At 33.8% G+C, this 27090-nt stretch overlaps 2 protein-coding genes across 3 annotated transcripts; both read right to left on the bottom strand.

Annotated features, from left to right (window-relative positions):
* Positions 1 to 6020: 6020 nt before the first annotated feature.
* LOC128190719 (uncharacterized) lies at positions 6021 to 13172 on the bottom strand. Its single transcript, XM_052862863.1, has 5 exons — positions 12955 to 13172; positions 11105 to 11255; positions 10730 to 10953; positions 7065 to 7087; positions 6021 to 6571 (listed from the first exon to the last, which is right to left on the bottom strand). Exons 1-5 carry the CDS (start codon positions 13004 to 13006, stop codon positions 6140 to 6142), a joined length of 882 nt encoding a protein of 293 aa, XP_052718823.1. The 5' UTR covers positions 13007 to 13172; the 3' UTR covers positions 6021 to 6139.
* Positions 13173 to 18530: 5358 nt separating this feature from the next.
* On the bottom strand, positions 18531 to 24907 carry LOC128190721 (Golgi-associated RAB2B interactor protein 3-like). 2 transcript variants are annotated; one of them, XM_052862864.1, is made up of 4 exons: positions 24774 to 24907; positions 21092 to 21157; positions 20475 to 20873; positions 18531 to 18909 (listed from the first exon to the last, which is right to left on the bottom strand). In XM_052862864.1, the coding sequence occupies exons 2-4, from the start codon at positions 21150 to 21152 to the stop codon at positions 18827 to 18829; spliced, it is 543 nt and encodes a 180-aa protein (XP_052718824.1). In that variant the 5' UTR covers positions 21153 to 21157; positions 24774 to 24907; the 3' UTR covers positions 18531 to 18826. The 2 variants fall into 2 exon arrangements, with proteins under 2 accessions (XP_052718824.1, XP_052718825.1); XM_052862865.1 differs by lacking the exon at positions 24774 to 24907 and adding an exon at positions 22542 to 22601.
* Between the last annotated feature and the right edge of the window lie 2183 nt (positions 24908 to 27090).

Here is a 27090-nt window from a genome sequence, read left to right on the forward strand (position 1 = left end):
CAATACATGTAGCGTTCACAAACTTCCGGCCTTGTGGAAACCAAAAAAACTGAGTTTTTGAACGCAAGTCGTTATACCATATATATACATCACAATGTTGATGCTACAATTTCCTCTCGTACTTGTGTGCTATTGGTTTTGCTGGTAATTGGAAGGTTCTATGGTAATACCAGGTCCGATTCAATTGGTTGTTTACACGACAATGTCCTAGACACGTGGATTTGAAAAAAAATTTATTAATCGATTTTTCTGCCTGGAAGAGAATGTATCACCCATTTTAAGACGTTAAAATTGCACTTAAGGTGAAGAGAATTCAGATTTAGACCATTGTTCTGCCTCAAGTGCCAATAAACAATTGTGTTAAAGTTATTTCGCAAAGCCGAAACTTCGGGTTGTTTTTTTTTAAAAATGCAATCAGGAATATAGAGTTAACATTTTATGATTTCAGGCTTTTCAACTAATGACAGACTATTCCAGTTTAAAAGAGAACTATTTAATACATGTAGATTATAATTAAGAACAAAGGATCATTCTTTGAGTAGTATGAGGTGATCAAATACGGTCGATGTGATCAAATTTAGTAAAGCCCAAAGTATTTGTCGATGATCACTTCATAATATTCAAAGAATGATTCCATATTACTTATATTTATAATATTTGTATAATTTTCAGTTGTATGTTTAAATCTTTAAATGAGTCAGTGCGTGATAAATTTGTATTGATATACGTTACAAAATCGATTCTTAGTGTTATCTCAGACAAAACCACTGGAAAATGTAAATATACAAATTTAGAATTTTATTCAGTTAATTTGTTAAAATATAATCCAATGAATAACATAGGTTACATGAACATCAAGATCATTGAAACTTGTAAAAAATATCAATATCCGTTAGCGGTTAACAGGTTTCAATAGTAAAATTATAATAATAACAACAATAACTAGATACGATCTCGTTACGAGTAACGAGTAGGTCTTCCGTTCAATTTTTAAACGATACGATTAAAATTTAAATGAAATTTCAAATTTCCCCCTCAACCATTCCTTTTCAGATAATGCATACGATTGTCAATATCCCTTGAAATGCTTAACAAAGAGTTTTGCTTTTTCACATACAGCACATTTAAGGTTTAAGATTTTAGTCCCCTAAAATCCCAAATTACGTTATTAATTGGTTTAGAAATTCGTTTTACAAAGTGCTATTGTTACGACCAACAACTTTGTTTCTATAATGCATTACAAAATCTTTATCGTTTTTAAGTTATTTGTAATAGACTTTACGAGTATCTTGGCCCCTAATTTAAGGGGCCTGTCCTATTTTCTTGAGTTCATTTGAACGGTGTCACGAATACTAACATTTTTTGTTCTTACACTTATCTAGAATTGTTGTTCATTTTTTAGATACAAATGATTGAATATTTTAGGGGCCAGCCCTCTAGATCCTTAATGGGGACAGACATTGGTGTTTTCAATAATGGAATCGATTAAAATCATCAATGCAAGCATTTTCTCTTCAACAATGCTTAACAAAATATGTCTATTTTTCTAGATAAATTGTGTCAAAGTTTTAGTACTTTGGCCCCTAAAAATCCCTAATTACGTAATAAATGGGCGTAGCAACGATCTTGCCTGATAGATATTGTTACGGTCAACAACTTTGCTTCTGTAATGCATAACAAAATCTTTATCGTTTTGAAGTTATTTGTAATAGAGTTTATGAGTGTCTTGGCCCCTAATTTAAGGGGCCAGCCCCTATTTCTTGATTTTGTTGGAAAGGACTTTTGATTATCTACCACTTTTGTTATATATGTTTTAACAAAGTATCAACTAATAAAAAGATAGAGATCAAAACGTATGAAAAATTTGATTCAAAATTCGTACCCAGTTTTCGAGCCTAGGCGAGCTCATAGAAATGGCGCCACTGGCGCTAAAAAACTGCATTGTGCACAACTTTAACCTATGGTCTACCTATCCTGAAAATTTCATATTCCTATCTCTGATAGTCTCTTAGTTTATGTCTGCACAAAATGGGTCGTAAAAACTGACAAAATCGGCCGTAAATCGGAACCGGAAGTGCCGATTTCAAAATTTCAAAAAACTTCTAGAATTATGACCACTGGCAATCATCTGTGAAAAAATGGTCGAAATCGGCCGAATAGTTTTCGAGATATCGCGTGCACAAAATTTTGGGAAAAAAATAATAATAACTAGATACGATCTCGTTACGAGTAACGAGTAGGTCTTCCGTTCAATTTTTTAAACGATTCGATTAAAATATCAATGAAATTTCAGAATTCTCCCTCAACCACCTCCTTTTAGATAATGTATACGATTGTCAATATCCTTTAAAATGCTTAACAAAGAGTTTTGCTTTTTAACATACAGCACATTAAAGATTTAAGATTTTAGTCCCCTAAAATCTCTAATTACGTCATCAATGGGTTTGGAAATGAGTTTTACAAACAGATATTGCTGCTATCCACAACTTTGCTTCTATAATGCATTACAAAATCTTGATCATTTTTAAGGTATGAGTAAGAGAGTTTAGGAGTCTATTTGCCCCTAATTTAAGGGGCCAGCCCCTTTTTCTTGGTCTTATACGAAAGGTCTCATAAATACTAACATTTTTTGTTCTTACATCCATCTAAAATTGTTGATCACTTTTGAGATACAAATGATTGAAAATTTTAGGGGCGAGCCCTCTAGATCCTTAATGGGGACAGAAATTCGTGTTTTGATAAGTGGAATCAATTTAAATCATTTTTTCAAACATTTTTTCTTCTATGATGTCTAACAAAATATGTATACTTCTCTAGTTATTTTTCGTCAAAGTTTAAGTACTTCGGCCCCTAAAAATCCCTAATTACGTAATAAATGGGCGTGGCAATGATTTTTTCAAATAGATATTGGTACGATCAACAACTTTGCTTCTATAATGCATTACAAAATCTTTATCGTTTTTAAGTTACTTGTAATAGAGTTTACGAAGGCCTTGGCCCCTAAAAAAAGGGGCCAGCCCCTTTTTCTTGATTTGTTTAAAAAGGTCTTAAGAATACAAATATTTTTTGTTCTTACACCCATGTAAAATTGTTGGTCATTTTTGAGATACAAATGATTGAATATTTTAGGGGCCAGCCCTCTAGATCCTTAATGGGGACAGAAAATCGTGTTTTGATAAGTGGAATCAATTTAAATCATTTATTCAAACATTTTCTCTTCTATGATGTCTAACAAAATATGTATACTTCTCTAGTTATTTTTCGTCAAAGTTTAAGTACTTTGGCCCCTAATAATCCCTAATTACGTAATAAATGGGCGTGGCAATGAGTTTTTCTAATAGATATTGGTACAATCAACAACTTTGCTTCAATAATGCATTACAAAATCTTTATCGTTTTTAAGTTATTCGTAATAGAGTTTATGACTGTCTTGGCCCCTAATTTAAGGGGCCAGCCCCTATTTCTTGATTTTGTTGAAAAGAACTTTTGATTATCTACCACTTTTGTTATATATGTTTTAACAAAATATCAACTCATAAAAAGATACAGATCAAAACGTATGAAAAATTTGATTCGAAATTCGTACCCAATTTTCGAGCCTATGCGAGCTCATAGAAATGGCGCCACAGGCGCAAAAAAACTACATTGTGCACAACTTCAACCTATAGTCTACCTATCCTGAAAATTTCATATTCCTATCTCTGAAAGTCTCTGAGTTTATGTCTGCACAAAATTAGTCGTAAAAACTTACAAAATCGGCCGTAAATCGGAACCGGAAGTGCCGATTTCAAAATTTAAAAAAACTTCTAGAATTATGACCACTGGCAATCATCTGAGAAAAAATGGTCGAAATCGGCCGAATAGTTTTCGAGAAATCGCGTGCACAAAATTCGTGGAAAAAAATAATAATAATAACTAGATACGATCTCGTTACGAGTAACGAGTAGGTCTTCCGTTCAATTTTTTAAACGATTCGATTAAAATATCAATGAAATTTCAGAATTCTCCCTCAACAACTTCCTTTTAGATAATATATGCGATTGTCAATATCCTTTAAAATGCTTAAAAAAAGAGTTTTGCTTTTTAACATACAGCCAGTAAAGATTTAAGATTTTAATCCCCTAAAATCTCTAATTTCGTCATCAATGGGAGTGGAAATGAGTTTTACAAACTGATATTGCTGCGATCAAGAAATTTGTTTCTATAATGCATTACAAAATCTTGATCGTTTTTGAGGTATGTGTATTAGAGTTTAGGAGTCTATTGGCCCCTAATTTAAGGGGCCAGCCCCTTTTTCTTGATTTTATACGAAAGGTCTCATTAATACTAACATTTTTTGTTCTTACACCCATCTAAAATTGTTGATCATTTTTAAGATACAAATGTTTGAATATTTTAGGGGCCAGCCCTCTAGAACCTAAATGGGGACAGAAATTCGTGTTTTGATAATAGGAATCGATTTAAATCATAAATTCAAACATTTTCTCTTCTATGATGTCTACCAAAATATGTTTACTTCTCTAGTTATATTGCGTCAAAATTTAAGTTCTTTGGCCCCCAAAGATCCCTAATTACGTAATAATTGGGCTTGGCAATCATTTTTCTAATAGATATTGGTACGATCAACAACTTTGCTTCTATAATGCATTACAAAATCTTTATCGTTTTAAAGTTACTTGTAATAGAGTTAACGAGTGCCTTGGCCCCTAAATAAAGGGGCCAACCCCTTTTTCTTGGTTTCTTTGAAAAGGTCTTAAGAATACAAATATTTTTTGTTCTTACACCCATGTAAAATTGTTGATCATTTTTGAGATACAAATGATTGAATATTTAAGGGGCCAGCCCTCTACATCCTTAAAGGGGACAGAAATTCGTGTTTTGATAAGTGGAATCAATTTAAATCATTTATTCAAACATTTTCTCTTCTATGATGTCTAACAAAATATGTATACTTCTCTAGTTATTTTTCGTCAAAGTTTAAGTACTTTGGCCCCTAAAAATCCCTAATTACGTAATAAATGGGCGTGGCAATCATTTTTGCTAATAGATATTGGTACGATCAACAACTTTGCTTCAATAATGCATTACAAAATCTTTATCGTTTTCAAGTTATTTGTAATAGAGTTTTAGAGTGCCTTGGCCCCTAAAAAAAAGGGCCAGCCCCTTTTTCTTGATTTTTTTTTTAAAGAACTTATGATTCTCTACCTTTTTTGTTATATATATCTTAACAAAATATCAACTGATAAAAAGATATAAATCAAAACGTGTGAAAATTTTGAATAGAAATTCGTACCCAATTTTCGTGCCCAGGCGAGCTCCAAGAATAGCGCCACTGGCGTAAAACAACATAATAGTGCACAACTTCAAACTATACACTACCTATCCTGAAAATTTCATAGTCATATCTCTGATAGTTTCTGAGATCAGCTCTGCACAAAATAGGTCGTAAAAATGTACAAAATGGCCGATAAATCGGTACCGGAAGTGACGACAGGAAAAATCTCAAAAATGTATGAAGTTTACATAAAGTCCCATCTTCTGTGAAAAAATGGTTGAATTCGGTTGAACAGTTTTCGAGAAATCTCGTGCACAAAATTTGTGGAAAAAAATAATAATAATAAGAAATCGTACGAAAACTATAAGGTCTTCCGTTGGAAACGGAAGACCTTAATAAGAAACAGTACGAAAACTATAAGGTCTTCCGTTGGAAACGGAAGACCTTAATAAGAAACAGTACGAAAACTATAAGGTCTTCCGTTGGAAACGGAAGACCTTAATAATGCAACAATTTCAAAATACACATCTTTGATAACAAACGGTACGAGTAAACATTAAAATGACTTGGTTTACACACAAACAGCAACCGTACGTTGCGTCCAACAAACGGATGCATTTCGCCATTGTCGTCTGAACCAGCCCCCACCCATTTTCATAATTATTAAAACAGATGCCGTTTAAATATTTATCTGTGAACTTTTAAGCAAAGAGGAGATGATCACACTCGAGTGTTTTTCCTAAAAAAAAAAAAAGTCCACAGTAATGCTAAATGCATGTGCCCAAACAGACATTTGCAAGCAATTAAGTCGTTGTTGACATGAAGGAAAATGCAACATAGAATAAAACAATCTACGTAAGTATCTTATATGTAATGCAATATATCATTGGGGTCCCTTGGAGAAGCACTGCTCCTCTGATAGTCACCTGTGCCCCCGCTGTACACAGACATGCGCCTGTCGTTTGTGTCTATAATGGCTGCGTCCATTTCGTCATCATAGTCTTCTATCCGACTGCTCCCAGTGCGAGAAGTGTTATTGCTGTTGCGACCAGACGAATGCTTACTGTAATAAACAGCATGCTCGGGAGGTTTCCCATTACGGTCGCTGGAAAGGTTTCCAACTACGGCCCGGGGTTTGGACGGGCATTTATACTGGATGAGAGGGCGCTTTGGTTGGTCACGTGAGCTGCAGCAGCAGTAACACATCAGACAACAAAGCGCTATCACGGCTGCTGAGACACCAAACCCGACCGATAAACCAACTATCATCACATCGTTTGAGGATTTCTTTGAGCTCTTTAAGAAAGAAACAGATTTAAAATGTTAAGAGAAGGATATCTTGAGGTATTAATCAAAGTATATAAGAATATAATCACCGTTTTGTACAACATTTCAGTAAGAAATGCATTTTGAATATGCCTGCAAAATACTAGTCATCAATAGTCGTTGAATTCCAATTTTCGTGGATTTCGTTGTTAAGTTGATCAACGAAATTAAATGTTCATTTGCATTCAATTTCAACTAACATTTTGTATTGATAGGATCATTATCCACGAAATTACGTATCCTGAAACTCTGGTTTTCAGAAAATCCACGAAAATTGATACCCACGAAAATTAATGAAACCACAGTATTGTAAATGCCCCAAAGTGCGATATCAAAATTGTGATGGAAAAATTATGGTATGGTTAATTTTAATGTTTATTAAAACGCGTGCATGTTCATTCGATTTTTTTCTCTTTGCTTTGCAATGGCATGAGCGATAAAAATAATGAATCTTTATACTTACTGTTTGAACCATTGAACTTTCCCCTGAAAGAAAATTAGAACCAATTATCATACAATACACTACTATGAATATATCATAAAACAAGAGGCCCACAGGCCTTGTCGGTCACCTAAGTACCATAGCCCGTACATGGACCTGTCAAGGAGTTTTCATGTTTTATTATTGAGTGTAAACCCTAATCTGAGACTCCTTTGACTGTTATCCCGGCATTTATCATTTGATGTTTATCAAAAGCAATAAGTTACCTGGGAAATAATCTCAATAAATACATGTGGTATATGGTACACCCCCCCCCCCCCCCCCAATGGGCAGTGAATTTCACAATTTTAGAAGATGTCCATAATGCAATTATGGACATAATTACATTGAAGTTAGTTGATCTCAAATTACTGTGGAAGTACATGAGAAAATATTATAAAATTTCATACATTTTCACTATCTGGCCATATTCCCCCCCCCCCCCCCCCCAAGGGTTTGAACTTCTGACCCAAAGGCCGTAAATTTCACGATTTAGGTAGAGGGTATTCATGGGCAGCGCAAACATGCATTTATGTTTTCTGAAATATATACATGCATGGGGGTAGAGAAGATTTTCTAAGATTTAGCACATTTTCACTATGTAACCATACTGACCCCGCTAAAGGACCTGGGCTCCTGACCCAGGGGCCATGAATACAATTTAGGTAGGGGCTTTATGAACACATAATCATGCATTTAGTTTTTTTCAACTGTGATGTGAAAGAAAAGAAAATGTTTAAATAAAAATGGTTTGTTTTTGTTGTTGGTTTGGTTTTTTTTTTTTGGTTTTTTTTTTTTTTGGTTTTTACCCTATGTTTGGCCCCGTCCATGAGGCCCCGAAGGTTGTAAGGTCATAATTTTCACAATTTAGATTCCCCCTTTTCTAGAAAAGCATGAAATAAAAAGTGGTAACATATGGCCTTGTAGTTTGAAAGAAATTAGAAATGTAAAATTGTTAATTTATTCTTTTTTTTTAATTGCTTCATTAAAATTTCTGAGTTCTTTTATCCAAGGTACAAAGAACATAAAGTTAAAGTATTTGTATAAAAACCGCGAGCATTTACAATAATTGTAAGACCTGGCATAAAACGTGAAATGTCGATTTTATCAATCTTTACCAAAGTTGAAAGTCAACAAATAGACCAACCAAAGGAGATGTGTTGATTTAATGGATCTATTTTACATGTGTGTATATATATATATATATATATATATGTGTGTGTATAGTGTCGGGAAATTGGAACAAAACTGCGTATTGACAACTAATGCGGCACTCGTTACTTACGGATTGTAAACTTTTGTAATGAATGAAAATGTTCATATGTTTATATTAAAATATTAGAATGATAAAATAATGTATATTCGGACACCAGAACAGAACAAGCTATTGATATTCTTAGGTTTCAGTGTAAAAGACATGATTACACCTTTTTTTGCTCCAATTCACAATATTTCTAATCCAATAAAAAAATCCTGACAAAAATCGTAAAAGTCAGTTATAGACATACCTATTGTTACGTGGTAGGTCCACAAATAACTGATTTTAACAGAGCTGTGACTTATGTTATTTTCAACGAGAGAGAGAGAGAGAGAGAGAGAGAGAGAGAGAGAGAGAGAGAGAGAGAGAGAGAGAGAGATAAAGAGAGAGAGAGAGATTTGCATCGCAACAAACCGCGAAATCAATAAAAAAAATGGTTGTAATTGTTCTTTGGTCTAGAACGTTTTGCCTTGGAAGTGAACATTGTTACAACTTCGAATTCTGAGTCAGTTAAACGTATATCCGGGCTTCAATGGTGCAGTCAGCTATAGACTTTTGGTCTAATAGCGTGCCACAGGTTCATGACCAAATACTTATTCAGACGCGGCGCCATCAATTAGAGTGTGGACGTTTGATGCTCTCGTACTCGTAGGAGTGATACTGGCCATGCAACGACCAACGACCCCCCCCCCCCCCCAAAAAAAAGTGATATATGATAGGGTACAATTGTCAACGCAAACCCATGGCACCCCCCCCCCCCCCCCATTCTTCCATGGAAGATTGAAAATACATTTAAATAAGACGTAACATGTGCAATACACAATCGATAGATCAATCAATTTATCTAAGATTTAGACAATGTGACCAAACTCATAATTATAATGAGATCATGTTTTATTAAAAAAAAATATTGCAACGCGCAAAGGTTCATTTCCAGACTGTTTTTTCTATTTCATTTACTCGCATATATAAATATGGGCGTTTGAATTTTAACTGAAAACGTCATTTGGGAAATAAAACGAGCAATGCATCTGAATCATATTTGATCGATCTTTTTGTGCAATACTAGTATACAGTAGTGTCATTTTTCACAACTAAATCGAATTGAAAAAAAAATCATCAAAAAATTATCCAATTTATCAATACTCTTTTAAATTCATCAATGTTTTAGGCGACAAATTTATTTTGCTTTTTTCTCGTGCATGTAAAATCTTTTGCCTATTGAAATAGAAACTTTTCTCATCTGCGAAATCAATAGTTCTAGGGAAAAAAAACTTAATCAAAGTTGCTATTGACGGTCTGCGTCATTTGTTTGAGATTATTACGGGGCCTCGGATCGAAGCTTGAAAAACACCTTCCGATCCTTTTCCCTGATTTGGTTAAAAGTGCCAAAAGTATGACTATTTTTTTTAGCATTGAATAAATAGGTTAATTTTGTCTTGTGTTGTTTTGCCGCACGTTTATTTTATCATTAATTCCATTAGTTATCGTTTTTTTAATGGAATAAGAATAGATTTTGTTATCTCTTAACATTCAATATCTATGTGTTAGTCAAGTCTATAGCCAAAAGCATATTTTCAGATTCATTCCAATTCCCACAATGGCAGGCTTTTTGTATATATATAGCCAAGAGCCAAAGCTTACAGCTTTCCGCTATTACTAGTGCAAGTGTAATTATGTTATATACTACGGATTACAGCATGGGAATTTGATGAAGTCGGTTAGCCATTCTGTCAAATCTGATACAATGTTCAGCAAGCCTTGTCTTATAAAGAATTGTGATAATAATCCAACTTGGGGGAAGGTACTAGATTTATTTTGATGATCATAGGAAGATAACTAATAAACTTTGTAATTATAGAATGGTTTCTGGCACTGAATTTTAAAACCCCTTTTTTTGGACATTGAATCCTATTGATTATTTGTTGCTTTATACGATGTATAAATCGATGCGACGCAATGTGACAGGCATATTTTTGGTTGAAATGTTCGGAATGACATTTGAAATTGAATACGAAAATATGTATGACGCACGCATTCCATTTAATTTACTGCCACTAGAGCATTTAGAACGGATCACAATTTTATAGCTGTAACTTAGAATAAAAAAAAAATAGCTTGGATTTTTGTTTGGCTTTTGTCATCATTGAATAAATTTCAATTTAAAACAATTCTTTGGTCAGGGAGATGTTGTTTTCTAAAATACTTTGTTTTTGTTTAACTTTATTCCTGATATTTCCTGATATGGTGTACTTGCAACGCATCAACTACCTAACGAACTAAAAAACCTTCAAATTAAAAAAACCTTTCAAATTATCTCAGGACGAAAATTATTAATCCTCTACATCAATGGTCTTATGATTTTCACATGTATACCATACAGACATACCTCCCTCTGAGGAACATACGTAGTTGTGTTGATATGTACAGTCAGTGGTGCGGTATTGCAGGTTCGAATCCAGATCGAGTCTGACGCAATGACGTGTCTCCACACTGAAAGGTTCGTTGATGTACCAGTTGACCCACGTGACATGGGTCCCGTCCAGCCACTCATGCTGTTTGTTCACCGTATTGTATTTCAGTCCGATGTAAACAGGGGCGGAGGGCATACCCCTACAAAAAAAATGGGTTTTACAATATGCCACCTTCTTTGGACGAAGAGTTCAGTTTAAAGATATAGAAAAAAAAATTAAAGCTTAAATATTTTGAATTTTTTAAGTAATTATCGTTGATGCCCCTCCCCCTAATATAAATGAGTTCATACCTGCCATTGTTCGTCAGTAGGTCGTAGACGATGTTGAATTTTTCTGGTGTATCTATGATGGCCAGGATCTTTCCTCGGGCTTCACAGTCTGCCACGGCTTCATTAAACTGAACCTTGACGTCTATGTACTCAAATTCTGTACATTGGACCTCTAGGATAGTTACAAAATAAGAAATGCTTAATAATTAAAGAAGAGAGAGAGAGAGGAAGTATTTTTTTTTAAAACATAAAAAACTATGACATCAAAAATCCTTTGTTTCTATTTGAAATATCTTTATTTCATAATTGTAATATTGACTGAGTGAGCGAAAATTAAACGATAATTTATAACAAATTAAAATAAAATTAGTAGTATTTTTTAAAGATGAAATAGCAATTATAATATGAAAGATTTAAAGAATGTTGCTTTTACATTGACATATATATTAACTAAAATTTTTAAGATTTAAACAAAAATGAAATGAATTTGTTATTACATAAATTAGAACAACTAATATTACATTAAAAGTTGTTAGAATGCGCATGTATCGTAAATCAATTTTTGCTATTTTGTTTGTTTTTATACCATTTTCAGACAGTAAATCTAGGTCAAACCAATTACTGAAAAGTACACAATATTTAAGTATTTTTGCTCCATATTGTTCATCAGCCAGATATTTGCCCTTTTTCCCCTCTTCATTTAAATATCCATTACAAAACTTAGAAGACTAATACTAGTTACAGAAAGCGTACTATCTATAATTGAATCTCTTGTTTAGAGGGGTTTTGCTCACTTTTGAAAACAGAGTAGAAAATTATATCATTGTCATTAAAAAAAGTAAAAACAAAACGGAATTTATTGTTTGATATTACTGTAAATGCAGAAATATTTGTTGACGATTTAATTTCGTTATTTTCTTTGGCAGTACAAATCAACGAAATTAAACCCATGACGTATTTTTAACCCAAATATTAATGAATATAGAGTTGATACAAAAACATTTTAGGAATTATGATATGATTGAATGAATTGCCAACGAAATTGGTTTTATTTTAAAAACAACGAAATTTTAACCCAACGAAAATATGTGCTTCTACAGTATAATTTTGAAAACGCACAATTAACTGATAACGGATAACAACACATATCGTAACAAACATTTTTCAAGTCACTTTACGTTCCAAGCGACATACATGCTTAAAACCATAATTATATAAAGAAAAAATATCTATGTTTATGTACATTAGATTAAAGATACATTGATGTTCCTCTCCTATCTAATATACTGGTTAAGAAATTTGTCAAAAGAAATGACACTTCTTGTGAACCTACTATGTAAATATGACACTCAATAAACACCCCCCCCCCCCCCCCCCCCTGCGAAAAAGAAAATAATTTTGTAAAGAAATGGTCGACAATGTAGAAATATCAAATAAAATTCATTAATAAAAAAATTTCTCGTCTATGAAACGAACGCAACCATGATATACATATCATTCCATCTTCTCCTAAGAAATTAGACTTCAATGTTTAATATGTAGCATTTTTTCATTAGTTTATGGGTGTCTTTTATATATACCATAGCTTATTATGTGATAGAAGTATCTAAACTTTTTAACGAAAGACCAAAATTTAAAGAATGCGGAGAGTAACTTTAAAAAAATTAAATATATATTTACCAAAAAAAAAAAATGGTGCAACATCCAATTCATTAAAAAACAAACCTTAATTGACATTAATTATGAAAAAAAATATAATTTATGAAAGAGCGGATCTAAAGAAAAGAAGAGAAATGTATAACCAAAATATTTGTATATTTTTAGACTGAAAATGAAAAGAATCAAAATGAGTTAGTAAATATAATATATACCTAAAACTTGTACCACCATCAGAAGGGTAAAAATTCCATCCAGAAAAACCATGATCCCCTTGGAAATTAACCATCCTACATCCTAGCATTACAAGGGGACTTTCTTCCTTCGCCGGACTAAACAGAACTAACAGATCGGCAGTATTTGATCAATATTTTCAATGCAGGTTGTTTGGAATTTCGCTGGGATAAACTTATTGGATATACCTGAATAGCGAAATGTTCGAATCGATTTCAGAGACTTTTGCAAACAATATCTTCCATCAATAGTTCGCCAATTACATGAACTGGAATGACATTTACAGTAAAATTAAGCAATCTTTGAAAGGACTGGCGTTAATTTAAAATACCCTCGTGTTCTTTGTAACGTTAATAAAGGACTCATTTCTGGATTTGGTTTTTATACCTTTTATAGCTCACCTGAACTACAGGTTCAAGTGAGTTTTTCCAATCAGAATTTTCCCGGTGTCTGTCGTTGTCGTCTGCGCCACGTGGCAACGCACTTTGAAAAAAAATTACATGAAAAAACTACAAAAAATTACACTTAAAAAATTCAAAGTGTGTTAATTTTGGGACCAAATCAACGCATTTTGAAAAATATTTCCGTGCACGTAATTTGTAGTTACAAGTGCGTTGTAACAGCGGGACTCTATTTTAACTTTTATATTTCTAAACCAATTTCCATTAAACTTGCCAAAAAAGCATACTTGTCTCAAGGCCTTCTTATTTTACTCAAATAAAAACAAAACACATATCCTCTCTATATTAGGGGATAATAAATGAAGAGCTTTCGCGGGGTTTTAAGCTCGTCATAGACATAAATATAGAAGAAACTGTTAAAGTATACATGAAAGTCACGAATATAGAAACAAGCTTGTCGCAAAACGTTTAAGTTTAGTACATATGTAATACTGTAACCACTGTGGCTCAGATATACATGTATCTCCCAATGAGAGGTTTGTTCCAAATTTAAAGACTTGTTACAGAATTTTGTCAACTTGACTAGTCAAGAGATTTTTTTAATCGAAACTGTATCAAAATAGAAGTTTCTTTAGATATAATGTCTTTAATGGTTACGGTTTGGAAAATAACTGCTGTTTATGGTGTTCCGATGGGGCCACTTCGACCTTCGCACTTTCGCCTTTAGGTCGAAGATGCGAGAGTGCGAAGTTGCGAATGCCAAAGTGCGAGAGTGCGACGGCGAAGGAGCGAAGGTGCGAAGATGCAACGGCAAAGCGCGAAGGTGCGAATGCGGAGGAGCGATACTACTATCGCTCTTTCGCCTTCGCAACTTCGCACTACCGCCTTCGCAACTTCGCACTTTCGCCTTCGACTTTTTTGATAGCATTGAGAAAGTCTCGGTCGATTACATGGAATTTGATGCAGGCACCGTACTCGCCAAGGTTTTCCGATTAATTCATGATATTATTGGTACGCAAATATAATTATCCATCAACCCCCCCCCCCCCACTCCCCCCCTTTCCCGGAAAAGTAATGGATCTGCGCAGGTTGTTGAAAATAAATTTAAAAAGTTCATCGCCTGCCTCAGATGCCCTTTTATACAGCTAAAATTGTCTTTAAACGATAGAGATCTCATGAAAAGGCGAAGGCGAAAGCGCGAAGGTGCGAAGGCGAGAGTGCGAAGTTGCGATGGCGAAGGAGCGATAGTAGTATCGCTTCTTCGCCTTCGCAACTTCTCACTTTCGCCTTCGCATCTTCGCACTTTCGCTCCTTCGCCGTCGCACTCTCGCACTTTGGCATTCGCAACTTTGCACTCTCGCACATCGACCTAAAGGCGAAAGTGCGAAGGTTGAAGTGGCCCAATCGGAACACCATAGCTGTTTAGAATTTCCAAGACTTAATTTTGATTAATTATTTTCGAGACAATATCTATTTATTTGTCAAATAATATCATAGTTTTGCCAACGGTAATGTCTGAATGAAATATTCTCGAAGAAAAAAGGAGGTAACAAAAAGGGAATTTAGTGTGATATTTTGAAGCTTGGATGATATAATATTTGCAGCTGTTGATATCTACTAGTATAACTTAGCATAGTTGATGAAATACCAGTTTGATTATATTTATTAAAATTAATTTTTGTCTTATATATAGGATGTATATAGTTATTATTATTAGGTTCAAAATTTGAGGGTTTTTTTAAAGGAAAATGATAAGATTTTAATATAATCTTATCGTAAAGAAATATTTATTAAATCAGCATAAATTGTGCTTCGAAAATGAATCATAAAACCATTATTTTCAAAATCTTTATCAATTCTTAATTTGCCCCGTGTTCATGTTGACATGGAGATGCAACTCTGGTAAAAAGTTCGTTAAAAAAATATTTTGATAGAGAGGAAAATCCATTTTTGTTTAAATTGCTTCAAATTTTGAGAAGATTTTAAATTCAAGTTTAGTATTGTTCTATTGTACTACTGTATTTTAAAGACATAATTGTAGATTCTGGAGTATACCTGAGGTAATTGCCAGCCTTTGTGGATTGACGTTTCCCCTTCTTTAGTTCAATCGATGTTCTCTTTCTGGCTCTATATTCCCGAAAGTAAAATAAACAATTTCAAATCGATTAACCCCGTGTATTGATAAGTTTCTTAATTGGCTGCATCTCTTAAGCAATATTGCTACTCTATTTTATAGGCGAGCTTTTACTGTCTGGTGTCAGGCTATATAGAAATATTGACACAGTCTTTCGATTTCTCTCACTCAATGTACCGAAGAGCCTGATTAAAATTTACCATTCGATTGATGTGTGAAAGAGAAAAATTTCATTTTTTTTAAAAGCTGAATGCTAATATCAAGCTTTGGTAAACTGAGTTGAAATAAGAAAACAATTTTGAAATATCATGTTCTTTTTGTACCAAACAGATATTCCTATCCATTGCTTAATTAAGGTTATGTTTGAACAGGCCACTAATTTGCAGATCATTAATGATTTTTAACGAAATTTATTTCAGACATATACGTATTTTATTTTTATATATTAAGCCTTTTAACGATGAGAATAAGTACAAGTACTATTATTTCATAAATCTGAATATATTATTTTCTTGATCTTAATACCTCTTCAAGATTACGCATGCGCAAATGACTTTCATAGTTCGGCAAAAGATCGAACTGGAACTGTGGGTAGACTAACTTTCTCTCTGTGTAATTTTTGTTTCTATAATACTTTGTATTTGAAGATTAATACCCGCATGAATAACCAAAGAAACCATTGCATTTTGTAAAAATCTACAATGACTCATCATATACATTTGTAGTTGTTCAAAACAAAGTGAAATGTTTTTGATTATATCGTTACTTTTGAAGAAAAATTCAGAACTTGTACAACTGTGCGCACCTAGCAATATTAATTAAGTTAAATTGCATCGATTAAAACCAATTTTACCTCTTTGATGTTTTTAATCTTATTAAAATCCGTTAACGTTGAAATCTGGAATGCAAAGACTATCGAAGGTCTACCCGAAACTCGATCAAAAAATCAATTTCTATAATCTAAATAATCGTATTCCAGAGCACCCACACATAAATCTTGTCCGGAGGTCGCCCCGAAAAATTAGTTAAATATGATAGCTTATATTTCTGAAGGTTGAAAGGGAAATTGTTATCTTTTAAGCTCAACACACATAAAAGATCAATACAATAAATAACCCAAGTACCTTTTGTCTTCCTTCAGTAGAACGTGCTGATAAGTGGTGTAAAGGGGATCTTGCTGTCAGTAACGTTGTTGAGTATTGTTTGATAATCTCACATGATATCGATTATTAAAGCCATAATTACTTTGATGTCTTCTTTTCATTTGAATATCAATTTTTTAATATACTTCAAGCTAGAATAGACGCGTTGCTTTGCAAGTAAAAATGGAACACGTAACTATATGATGTTAAGATTAATATAATTACCAAAATGATATTTACAGTTTTGAAATAGTTCATAATATGTTGAACGAAATTTTGATGATAATCTGACCCCGGCGCCATAAAACTTATTAGAACCAGCTCAATTTTAATCAAAGTCTCACTTTTACATAAAAAAATTAATATATCGTCGAAAAGTGAGACTAAGATCAAAAGTGAGCTCTTCTAACTTTTATGGCCCTACGGCAAAACCAACTACCATAACCTATTCTAGAACCATTTCACAATTAAAGTCTTAACTACACTTTCCAGAAACGTAGGAAAGGGTGCTTAACTCTTCCCCATTGTCGAGCTCACTTTTGATCTCAGTCTCACTTTTCCACTATACTATACATGTATATATTCTTTTGTAAAAAAGAGGCTGAGATCAAATGGCCCCGGGGCCATAAAATTTAGACGAGCTCACTTTTGATCCCGGGCCATAAAAGTTAGACGATCTCACATTTGATCTCAGTCTCACTTTTCCACTATATATTCTTTTGTAAAAGTGAGACTGAAAAAGTTTTAACATTCCATGTTCTAGTTCTCTAAGTGTGCCGTTTAAAAAACAGTTCTGAGCAAGAGAGGTGGCAACCTAGGTTGATAGACGCCAACAGATTAAGGTGGCTCACTACACCGTGAAATATTTTCTCAAATCAACTGAAATTTACTTGATTATGAATAAGATTTTAATGGATAAGAAGTATTTAAGACTAATATGCAAAAATATGTGCAATTTTTGATGAAAAATTACATTTTCAAAAATTTAATTAAGTTGACATGAACAAAAGCTCCATGTGGATTCGAACTCATGATCTGCGGCCCAGAAGCCCAATACTTAACCACTGAGCTACGACGATATACAACCAAATTGTACGATATAAACATTTTAACAAAACATTTAAATCGCCATCTTGTGACGTAGTGTATTAAAAAATACATGTGTTGATGTAGTGAGGTACCTTAAGAAAAGCTTTCATCCGTGGTCTTTGAAATTCACTACAATCTCAGTAACGGGTATTTTACAAGAGAATAATTTATCTCGTTCATTTCCTAATGAAACGTGATTTGGTTTTAAAAATCTTACACATTTCGTCACATATTGATACGACACTTTTATGTGCATGTATAATATTTGTGCTCTCAGTTGCTTTCTCTTGGCAGATATATGAAATATTCTAAAACTGAATTACTGCAAGTAATGAAGTGGATGAGGATTTCAAGAATAGATACAAAGAAATTGAAAGGTAAACTACTTATATTACATTCTAAACAGCTGATGAGAAGGGGTAAAAGGTCAAAACGTTTCAAAGATGAAACTGGGGTTAAAATGACATATCGACAAGAACATTCCAGTGAAGGGTTTGATGTACATAGTTTCATACACAAAACGCAAATATTTTAGAAAATAAGATCTGGGGAAGGCTTGGAGAGGGGGGGGGGGGGGGGGATTTACTAGTTCATATTTTCACATCTACCGGTATATTTAAAAAAATGTCTACCCCCTCCCCCTTCGAAAGGGGACCCACCTCCCCCACTATCCCATTGCTACATAATTATATGTGCCTAATCAAACCGGTTGTAAAACATGCTTATTTTGCTTTTTTTTTGCTTTTTTTTGGTTGTTGTTGCAACATCCACAATTTGTAATTTGCAACAGATTTCAAGTAAAAAGAATATTAAATTTATTCAGAAATACATTGTAACAAAGCAATCAACATCTCCGCTTTACAAAAGTTAGTCAGATGAGCAAGTTTTCTTTTTTTTTTTTCTTTTTTCTGCTCACCTGACGGCCGTTATCTAGGCGAAATGTGTAAAAAATAAAAACAGTTGATGCTATGGCAACAAAATTTGACGGTAAAAACAATTTGTAAGAGTCATCGCACTACATTGTAGCGGTCATTTTCATTGGTTTCATTGCATAGTTATAACAGCTAGATAGATAAGGAAAACTGCATCAGTTGCTCATCCAAAATCTGGCCATAACGAGAGAGGCGATAAGCAGGGCTCCATTGATGTAGTATATACAACCACTGCTGTCTGAAAAGACCAAAAACACCCACTCAATCACTATTTTGTGACTTTTTTTTTTTTTTTTTTACATCTAATAACATACAATTATTTACAATTATATTATTCATATTTATTATTTTGATTATATTATTTCAGAAAAAGACTTGTTTTAATGACCAAAAATAGGAATCTTTAATATAGAAGTTGGATCATGCTTAAAAGTCTAGCTCTTTGGATGTATATGTGGACTTCCCTAAAATCATAGTGTATTCAACATAGAAGCTCTTTTCCCAATTTCATCAAATTGTCGTTAAGGAAGGAGTCTTTTCTGGTTTTCGACTTGTCAAACGTAAGTTTGATTAATTGTTCATTAAATCAAGATGAAAGGAAATTAAAATAGTATATTTTTTTTTCTTTTTTACTATCATACAACTTGGCATAGAAAAATGTAATCAATGTTTAGAATGGAACAAGGACTATATTTTTGGCGTAATATTGGCGTAGGAAAATATCACATGTTGCGCAATTCAGAATTGCTGCAGATGATATATATATAATGAGTCTGTTTTAGCATTTTAAAAACAATAACAATAATGTTGGATTTTTTTTTACTTATGTGAACTAATAATATGATACTTGGGTTTCAGAATATGTTATTAAAATATGATTTGCCTATCAAATAACATTTTTATAAGCTTTTTAAAGCGCCCATTTTATACATTAATTTTTGTGAAAAAATCACTAAAATCAGTTTTTCTCTCTTATGAAACGGTCTATATATTAGCTTTTCTGTCAATTTATATCTTTATATAAAGTCTTCATAATACATAAAAATTAGAAATATTTTATTATTGGAAGCATAAAAAAATAATCAAAATTTCTTCAAAATTTAAGAAATTTAGAGGAAATGCGGGCTAAGCAATATCAATTTTAGTATAAATATTTATTCCAATTTAGTAGTATAAGCTGATAGACACTCTCATGGTCTATGATTTCATTGAAGATTTGAATCTTCAAATCTTAAACAAATGTCTACAGAACTATAAAGAGCTACACTTATTTTTATCACTCTTAAGTTGAGGAAAAAGGTAGTGACCTTGACCTGACCTTTATCCGAAAACAAAAAGGTCAAATTTAATTAAACTGATAGAATCATTAAGTAATATGATCCGTTTGACTGTGTCAAAATTTCATGCATTTCTTATTATAAGAAGTATGTTTGATAATAAAAAGACTCCTTCCTTAAAATCTTCCTAATTCCCCAAAAACGTCATTTCCCAAAAGAGGCTGATAAATCCCTGGGTATTTTAGAACCATTTTAACTTGAGCTTGGACTTCGGCTAGTTCTGTCTTTTTCATTGCTGGCCACTCAGCCATGGTTCTTTAAAATCAACAAGACTTGTCTGGCTTCTGAGCTGAGACTACGCAATCTATGTATATTTCACTCAAAACCAGATACATTGCAATTACATCGCACCGAAAATCCAAGGTCTTGTTAAAATGGTTCAATTATGCATGAACGCATAATTGGATTAGGCAGTAGGAATATTGCCTATATATTTAAGCCTTTTCCGTGCAGTTTTATAGTCTACCTTGTTGTTGAGATGATCCGGTTGAATTTCCAGTTGAAGCAGCAACACCAGCTGTAGTAGCAGCAACACCAGCTGTAGAAGTGGCACCACCAGCTGTAGTAGCGACACCACCAGTTGTGGTAACGGCACCGCCAGTTGTGGTTGCGGCACCACCAGTTGTGGTAGCGGCACCACCAGTTGTGGTAGCGGCACCACCAGTTGTGGTAGCTGCACCACCAGTTGTGGTAGCGGCACCACCAGCTGTAGTAGCGGCACCACCAGTTGTGGTAGCTGCACCACCAGCCGTTGTACTATCAGATGATGCAGTTGAAGAAGCAGCGGCTGCAGCGGTTGAGCTATCAGATGACGCTGAAGTTGCCTCGGTTGGAGTTTCAGTAGTACTTGAACCTTGTACAGCAACTGTATGTAAAACATACAGTTAGATAATCTTAATTTTTAAAACCTGTTTTAAAGTCTTATACTAATTACAGATAAGGTGAGTGCAGTTGTAGAATTTTGGAAAACATGGACTACTTTAGATAGATGTGTTGTAATAGACGGTGGATTTAATGAAAAAAAATATGTAGCTATGGATTTTATTCCAATAGATAAATACTTTAATATATACAGACACTTACAGTTATGCAGTGCCACTGTAGAAAGGACACAGATGAGTAAAAGTTGCCGGGATAGCATCATGGAACCTAAAACAAAAGAAGAAGAAATCAAATTCAACGTATAATGTCTATGTTTTAGTAAAACAACAAAATTAGACTTCTTTTCTGCGAGTTAGTCCCCTTGACACATACATGTTTACAACGTGCATAGAATCATCAATGGGAAATTATCTATTATAGGCCTACACATATTAAAAACTTACTAGAAAGAAACGTATTTAACTCAAGTGTTTTGATCTTTTGTAATAAATTATCTTATTAAATGATAAACTGGTACAAAAGTAATTAATTTTAATGAAATGGTATAAGCATTTATATAGGAAATTCATAATTGCACGTGCGGATCTAGAAAATTTTACCAAGGGGGTGGGGGTCTGAGGGATATTTAAAATTGCCGGAGAGGGGGCATATTTTCGGCAATTTTACCCTGTAAATCTAAGAAACTTGAATTTTCTAAGGGGGGGGGGGGGGGGTCCGATCCGCAGTGGCGTCGGAAGCAAATTGAAAATGGGGGGACCGGGGGGGGGGGGGGGCTAGACTGATCATAAAAAATCTTGACAAGCAAAAAAAAAAAAAAAAAAAATTTAAAACCTAATTCCCACCAATATCATGAAAATCCTAATCGGTGGTGGTGTGGTGGTTGGGGGGGGGGGGGGGCTGTGGGGGGATGGAAGTTTCCCTATGACTCCAAAAAAAATTCTTACCTGCCAAATTTTTTTCCCAAAACATGAAAATCCTAAGGGGGGGGGGGGGGGGGGGGTGGGGGGCTTGTATACCAATGACTAAAGTTTTCTTTTTTAAAAGGTAAATTTAGGAACAATTATGTTTTGCTGCGAGAAAAAGTGGGATGCTGGACCCTCCCTGATCCCATGTGCCTAATGGTTAGGTCTAACTTTGCAAAAAAGTGGGGGGCTTGCCCCCCCCCCCCCCCCCCGGTTCCAACGCCTATAGTACGGATCCTTCTTTCCCCGTTTTTCTAGAGACCCGCGCATATTGTATTTTAATTTCTTCAGGTATGGGTTGCCATTAAAAAAACAAGTAAGATAAGTTACAGTTCAAACTGAAAAAAAAAAAACAACAACAAAAAAAACAACAACAAAAAACACAAAAAAAAACCACCAGGGCACCCAATGTTTCACCAAGCAATGCAAAGGGGGACACAACTCAATATAGCGTTCAATGACAGTCCTGTAGGTCTATGAGGCCTCGGTCGATTTAAAGTACATTGTATATTGTCATTTTAGACTACGGACGTGTGAAACAGCAAAAAATCCGTATTTCTGTCCATTCATTTTCTATCTATAACAATCTACAATATCATTACAAAATGTTGAAAGCGCGCGGACATCTTAAAATGGTTTTATATAATTCAGACCATATTAAGCAAGAAATATTCTGGAAGTAAACTTACCCTCAGACTCAATCTTTTCCAACGGTCAAAATGTGAATAGGCTTATACGTGTATGGGTTTTGTGATGTCACATGTGACGTCATCATTGATCAAGAACTATCATCACGGTAGCCGTTTGCGTTGCATGTAATAGGCCAAATTTTAGGGGTGGATCTAGAGGGGCACGCCGCAAAATGTAGGCAGTGGTCTTGGGGCTGCCTCAGGCACGTAACATCAGGGGGGCTGACCCCCCCCCCCCACACACACACACACACACTTTTTTGCGCAGCGAAGATTTTTCTTACATACAAAAAATTGAATTAAGATGGAGTTGCCCCCCCTTTTCTTTGACCATTGAAAAATTGAATGGAAAATAAAGAAATAAACAGTGAATTTGACGTTAAAAGTATACCAACTCCTACTCCTCCCCCCCCCCCCCTCCCACGGATTAGGATTTTCAGGATTTTGGAAAGTAACCTTTTTCCTTTTTTGGATGACCCCCCCCCGCCCCCGCCCCCCCCCCCCCCCCCCCCCCCCAACTTTCTAAAATGATGCTATGTGCATGCGCCTTGATGCCAAAATTTGGAAAGAAGCCCCCGGAAGCTCCCTGGATCCCCAGTATACTATGTCCCAAGATATTTATGCAGCAAATTTGGTCGATTTTTATAAATTTTATAGAGATTTTGTACGGTGAAAATGAAGTCATCAGAGTCAGACTTTTGTGATAGTTCTTCTCCTGTCTTGCAGAGACCCCTTTTATTAGAGGAGTGCCTCTAAATTAATTAGTTTAAAAAAAATAAGTTCAGTGGGATGATCTAAATGAAATTTTAAAATAAATTAAACGCGCCAGTATTATAGTACATGTACATTAGGAAGACTAGTATAACCGATTAAAATAATCCAAGGATGGTTGCTTGATTGGTCACATTTGAACAGACGGGGAGCGGTGACTATAATTGGGTTTCCTAACTTATAACGTAAACGTAACAGTTACGACACCAATGAATCCCTGCACGGGTTTTCTTCATTCTATGTAATACCGTTAAAATCGATTATATGTAGAGAAATCCTTTGAGTTTCCACAAAATATATAACTAAATTTCACAAGTTGTTCATTTTTTTTTTTGCCAAAAGGAGTATGATTTTAATTAATTTTGACAATTTTAGGGGGGGGGGGGGCTAATAATTTGCCATTGTTTTTTTTAATATTAATTCAAACAGTAAAGCATATGTGAAGCTATGGATTCCAATGTTATTTTTGTCCTCACGCGAACATACCGTACCGATCGATTTCTTTCATGAGCGGATCCAGAAATGGGAGTCGGTCCGCGGGATACTGAATTTTGTTACCCCGCTCTAGGCTGATATAAAGGGGGATCCCCCTGGAATGTTCTCATATAACAACCCTCCCTCCCACCAAAAAAAAAAAATTATGCACCTGACCTTCCTTAAATATTTAAGCTGCGCATGCATATCCCAGCTAACTTCAATGACAATATATTATTAGGTGCAATGGTTTATTTTACAGGAAGAAAGTGGGTTCAACACCCTTAGTAACCCATATATTTTTCATTTCAAACTCTGCAGGGCAGTTTTATATAATTTTGTAAAAGTTATTATTACACAGTGATAATTTTTTTAAATTTCAATTTAATGCACAAATGTATTTAAAATACTATCAAAACATTTTTTTTTTAAATTTTAATATCAAAAGTTATCAAGAACTGATCTAAAATATGAAAAAATAATGATTTAGAATTTTTTAGTTAGAAACTGCTTTTCAAAACTTATTCATGAAAAATTATTAATTTTCCTTATAAACTGTACACTATTGTATAAATAAACATGTGCAAGCTATACGTTAAACATGTAAATTCATAGGCATGATATTTTGATAAAAAAGATGAACTTTTTGTAATAGAAAAAAAAATTACTTTATAAAATATTTGATTATGAATATAGGCTACATATCTTTTAAATATGTTCAAAGCTTTTAATTCATACATTATAAAGTGTACGGAAAGGACTTTCTAATCACTTTAAAAAAAAAAATAAATTGGATCGCGCATGATCGGTATCTTTTTTTTTTTTAAATTCACTTGAAATCACAACATTCGAAATCTTCGAAAATAATTAATACCAATTGTTTATTCATGTAACAACTTTTTGGGAAAAAACACCTCCCTTTTAATTGATTTTTATATTTTCCTATGTTTCAAGATAAATGAAAAGGATACAAATTAACTAACTTACCTGAATGTGATGTCGGGATTCAATGACAGACAGACCTGAACAGCGGCTAGGATTAATTGTGAACATTATTTTAGATACTACCCCCTGGGAAACTTAATACCCATCTTTTTAAGTCTCTATTGAATTCATAAGCATCAGGTATACCTTACTCGCGCAGTAACGAAAAATTTGTTTATTCATTAAACACGGATTGACTTACTGCACTTTAATTATCAGAATGCTGATACCTTTTAGAGATCAATTAAAAGACCATAATATTTTCGTTGCAATTTTATTCATCATGCATTCAGATGCATGAAAAGGAAAAAGAAAATATTTTAGCTGAAATATAGACGCATAGAAAAGTCAATGATGGCAGGGTTAGCTTACACCCGGGGGTAAGAGGGTGTCAAGAGGTAATCTTTTGTATGCGTCAACAGAATCCAAGTGACCATTTAAATAATTTCCTCTGTTTTTACAAATTAAACTTGCTACCGGTATAAGCTTTCAACCTTCATTTAAGGTACCAAAAAATGTAGAAACTTTCTTTATTGGAAATATTCACTAGTAAATATGGACAAAGTTTTGCATTAACTGGTACAAGCAGAGCAATAATTTCTATATAACGATGTTATTGCGGCAAAATTCTGTCTAATATCCTTAAACTTTCCTCAGAATGTATCACTAGATGTTTTCATGGATAACCCATACAAATATTTCGCCTCAGTACAGCATTTAAAAAAAGGATAAAAAGAACATCCGCCAGATAATTTTTTTTAAGGGAGGAGAGGGAGTGAATAAAAAGATCATATCTTTATTTCGTGTTGAATTCATATCAATATAATGAATGTTATTTTCATATATAACTTTGTTTCTGCGACTTTCGGCTTAAAATTTATAAAAAAAATTTATAAACTGAACATTATCGATGGATAATTTATTTTTATTTAAGCTTCGTGATCGAAATAAAATCCGTAAGTCAAAGATCGATTTCATAATTATAAAAGACCCGCGTACCACGGTACCCATATAAAGTTCTTGTTAATGACCGGTTGATCTGATTTGGTTGACACTATGGGACGGTCACGATCCTATTTCGCTAATATTAAATTAGGAGGGGTACAGTCAAAGAAATGGCAAGACCTTACATGCCTCTTGGTTATGCATAACATTTCAATTTAAACTTATTTCATTCATAAACTCAGCAGAATCTTGGCAACTGGCGCATACTGTTCAAGTTTTTCTCCGTAGCAATGCCATTATATTCAGGTCACCAGCAAGAGTCATATCTAAATATAGACACATTACGTACACGACCACGTTTACATAGCAGGTCAAGGAAATTACAAAAAAAAAAAAAAAAAAAAAATTTACGCGCATTTATATCGAACACGGCAACTACCCTTTGATTTTCATAAATACAGTTATAATTAGGAAGTTGACCATATATTCTCACCTAAATGTAAACATACGATGTATATGAATTTGATTTGATTTCCACTGCCCAGCGTGTTTAAAATAGCACATGAATTATTCAGATACTTGCTCTTCAAAACCGTCGCATGTTTCTATAGTATCTATAAGATTTAATTTAATTTAAATTGAAATAATTCAGTGTAGATAAATTAGTGTAGATAAATTAGTGTAGATAAATTAATTTAGTGTAGATAAAAAGGTGGAACAAATTCATTCGAACATATTTTCATTTAACTTTTGATTCATCACTGATTCATACTTTTTCAATGACTTATTTCTGCATTTAACAACCGGTACATTTGTACATGTATCCTTGAAAACAGCATACCCAGTAGAAAAAAAAGGGGGGGGGGGTGAATCAACTTTCCACGTTGTTGCGTACAATGTTTTGAAATCCCTTTTTCGGAAGGAAATGTTTATAATTCAAGTTTACAACAGGGATTTTTAACACAGTAAGTAATGTTAAAAAAATTAAGCACGCATGCAAAATATTACATTGACAAGCGTTTAAAAACTTTATTCTGACATTCTTAAATTAAATAACATATACATGTCTTGAATATTTTCAATATCAGGCCATGCACTCTATTATGATCTTAAAGTTTTTTACCAAAATTATTGGTTTCATAATCCTTTTGCAAGATTTCAGGTAGGGAAGGGGTTAGGCCATTATCACATTTTAATGTGTTTTTTTTTTCACTCCAGAACGAAATTTAACTAAATGCCTAGTATATGTAATTCCTCAACAGATCCGTGTTTGGGCTTTTGTACTCATGTGACCGTTAAGGCCTGCTGGTCTCTTGTTTTAAACTGCTGCCGTTTCTACGAATAGTATGGAGTAAAGTCGTTTGTCTTTAATGCA

This window comes from Crassostrea angulata, chromosome 6 (genome assembly GCF_025612915.1).
Source record: "Crassostrea angulata isolate pt1a10 chromosome 6, ASM2561291v2, whole genome shotgun sequence".
Lineage (NCBI taxonomy): Eukaryota > Metazoa > Mollusca > Bivalvia > Ostreida > Ostreidae > Magallana > Magallana angulata.

What these genes read in the sequence shown, in the direction of transcription:
- LOC128190719 (XM_052862863.1), bottom strand. Translation starts at nt 13,006, where the DNA reads ATGGTTTTTCTGGATGGAATTTTTACCCTTCTGATGGTGGTACAAGTT. An exon ending in CTACTGACGAACAATGGCAG is followed by an intron (nt 10,954 to 11,104) that starts GTATGAACTCAT and finishes TTTTTTTTGTAG; the next exon opens with GGGTATGCCCTCCGCCCCTG. An exon ending in CGTATGTTCCTCAGAGGGAG is followed by an intron (nt 7,088 to 10,729) that starts GTATGTCTGTAT and finishes ATTTTCTTTCAG; the next exon opens with GGGAAAGTTCAATGGTTCAA.
- LOC128190721 (XM_052862864.1), bottom strand. Translation starts at nt 21,152, where the DNA reads ATGATGCTATCCCGGCAACTTTTACTCATCTGTGTCCTTTCTACAGTG. An exon ending in TACAGTGGCACTGCATAACT is followed by an intron (nt 20,874 to 21,091) that starts GTAAGTGTCTGT and finishes TTTTACATACAG; the next exon opens with TTGCTGTACAAGGTTCAAGT. An exon ending in CGGATCATCTCAACAACAAG is followed by an intron (nt 18,910 to 20,474) that starts GTAGACTATAAA and finishes TGGTCTTTTCAG; the next exon opens with ACAGCAGTGGTTGTATATAC.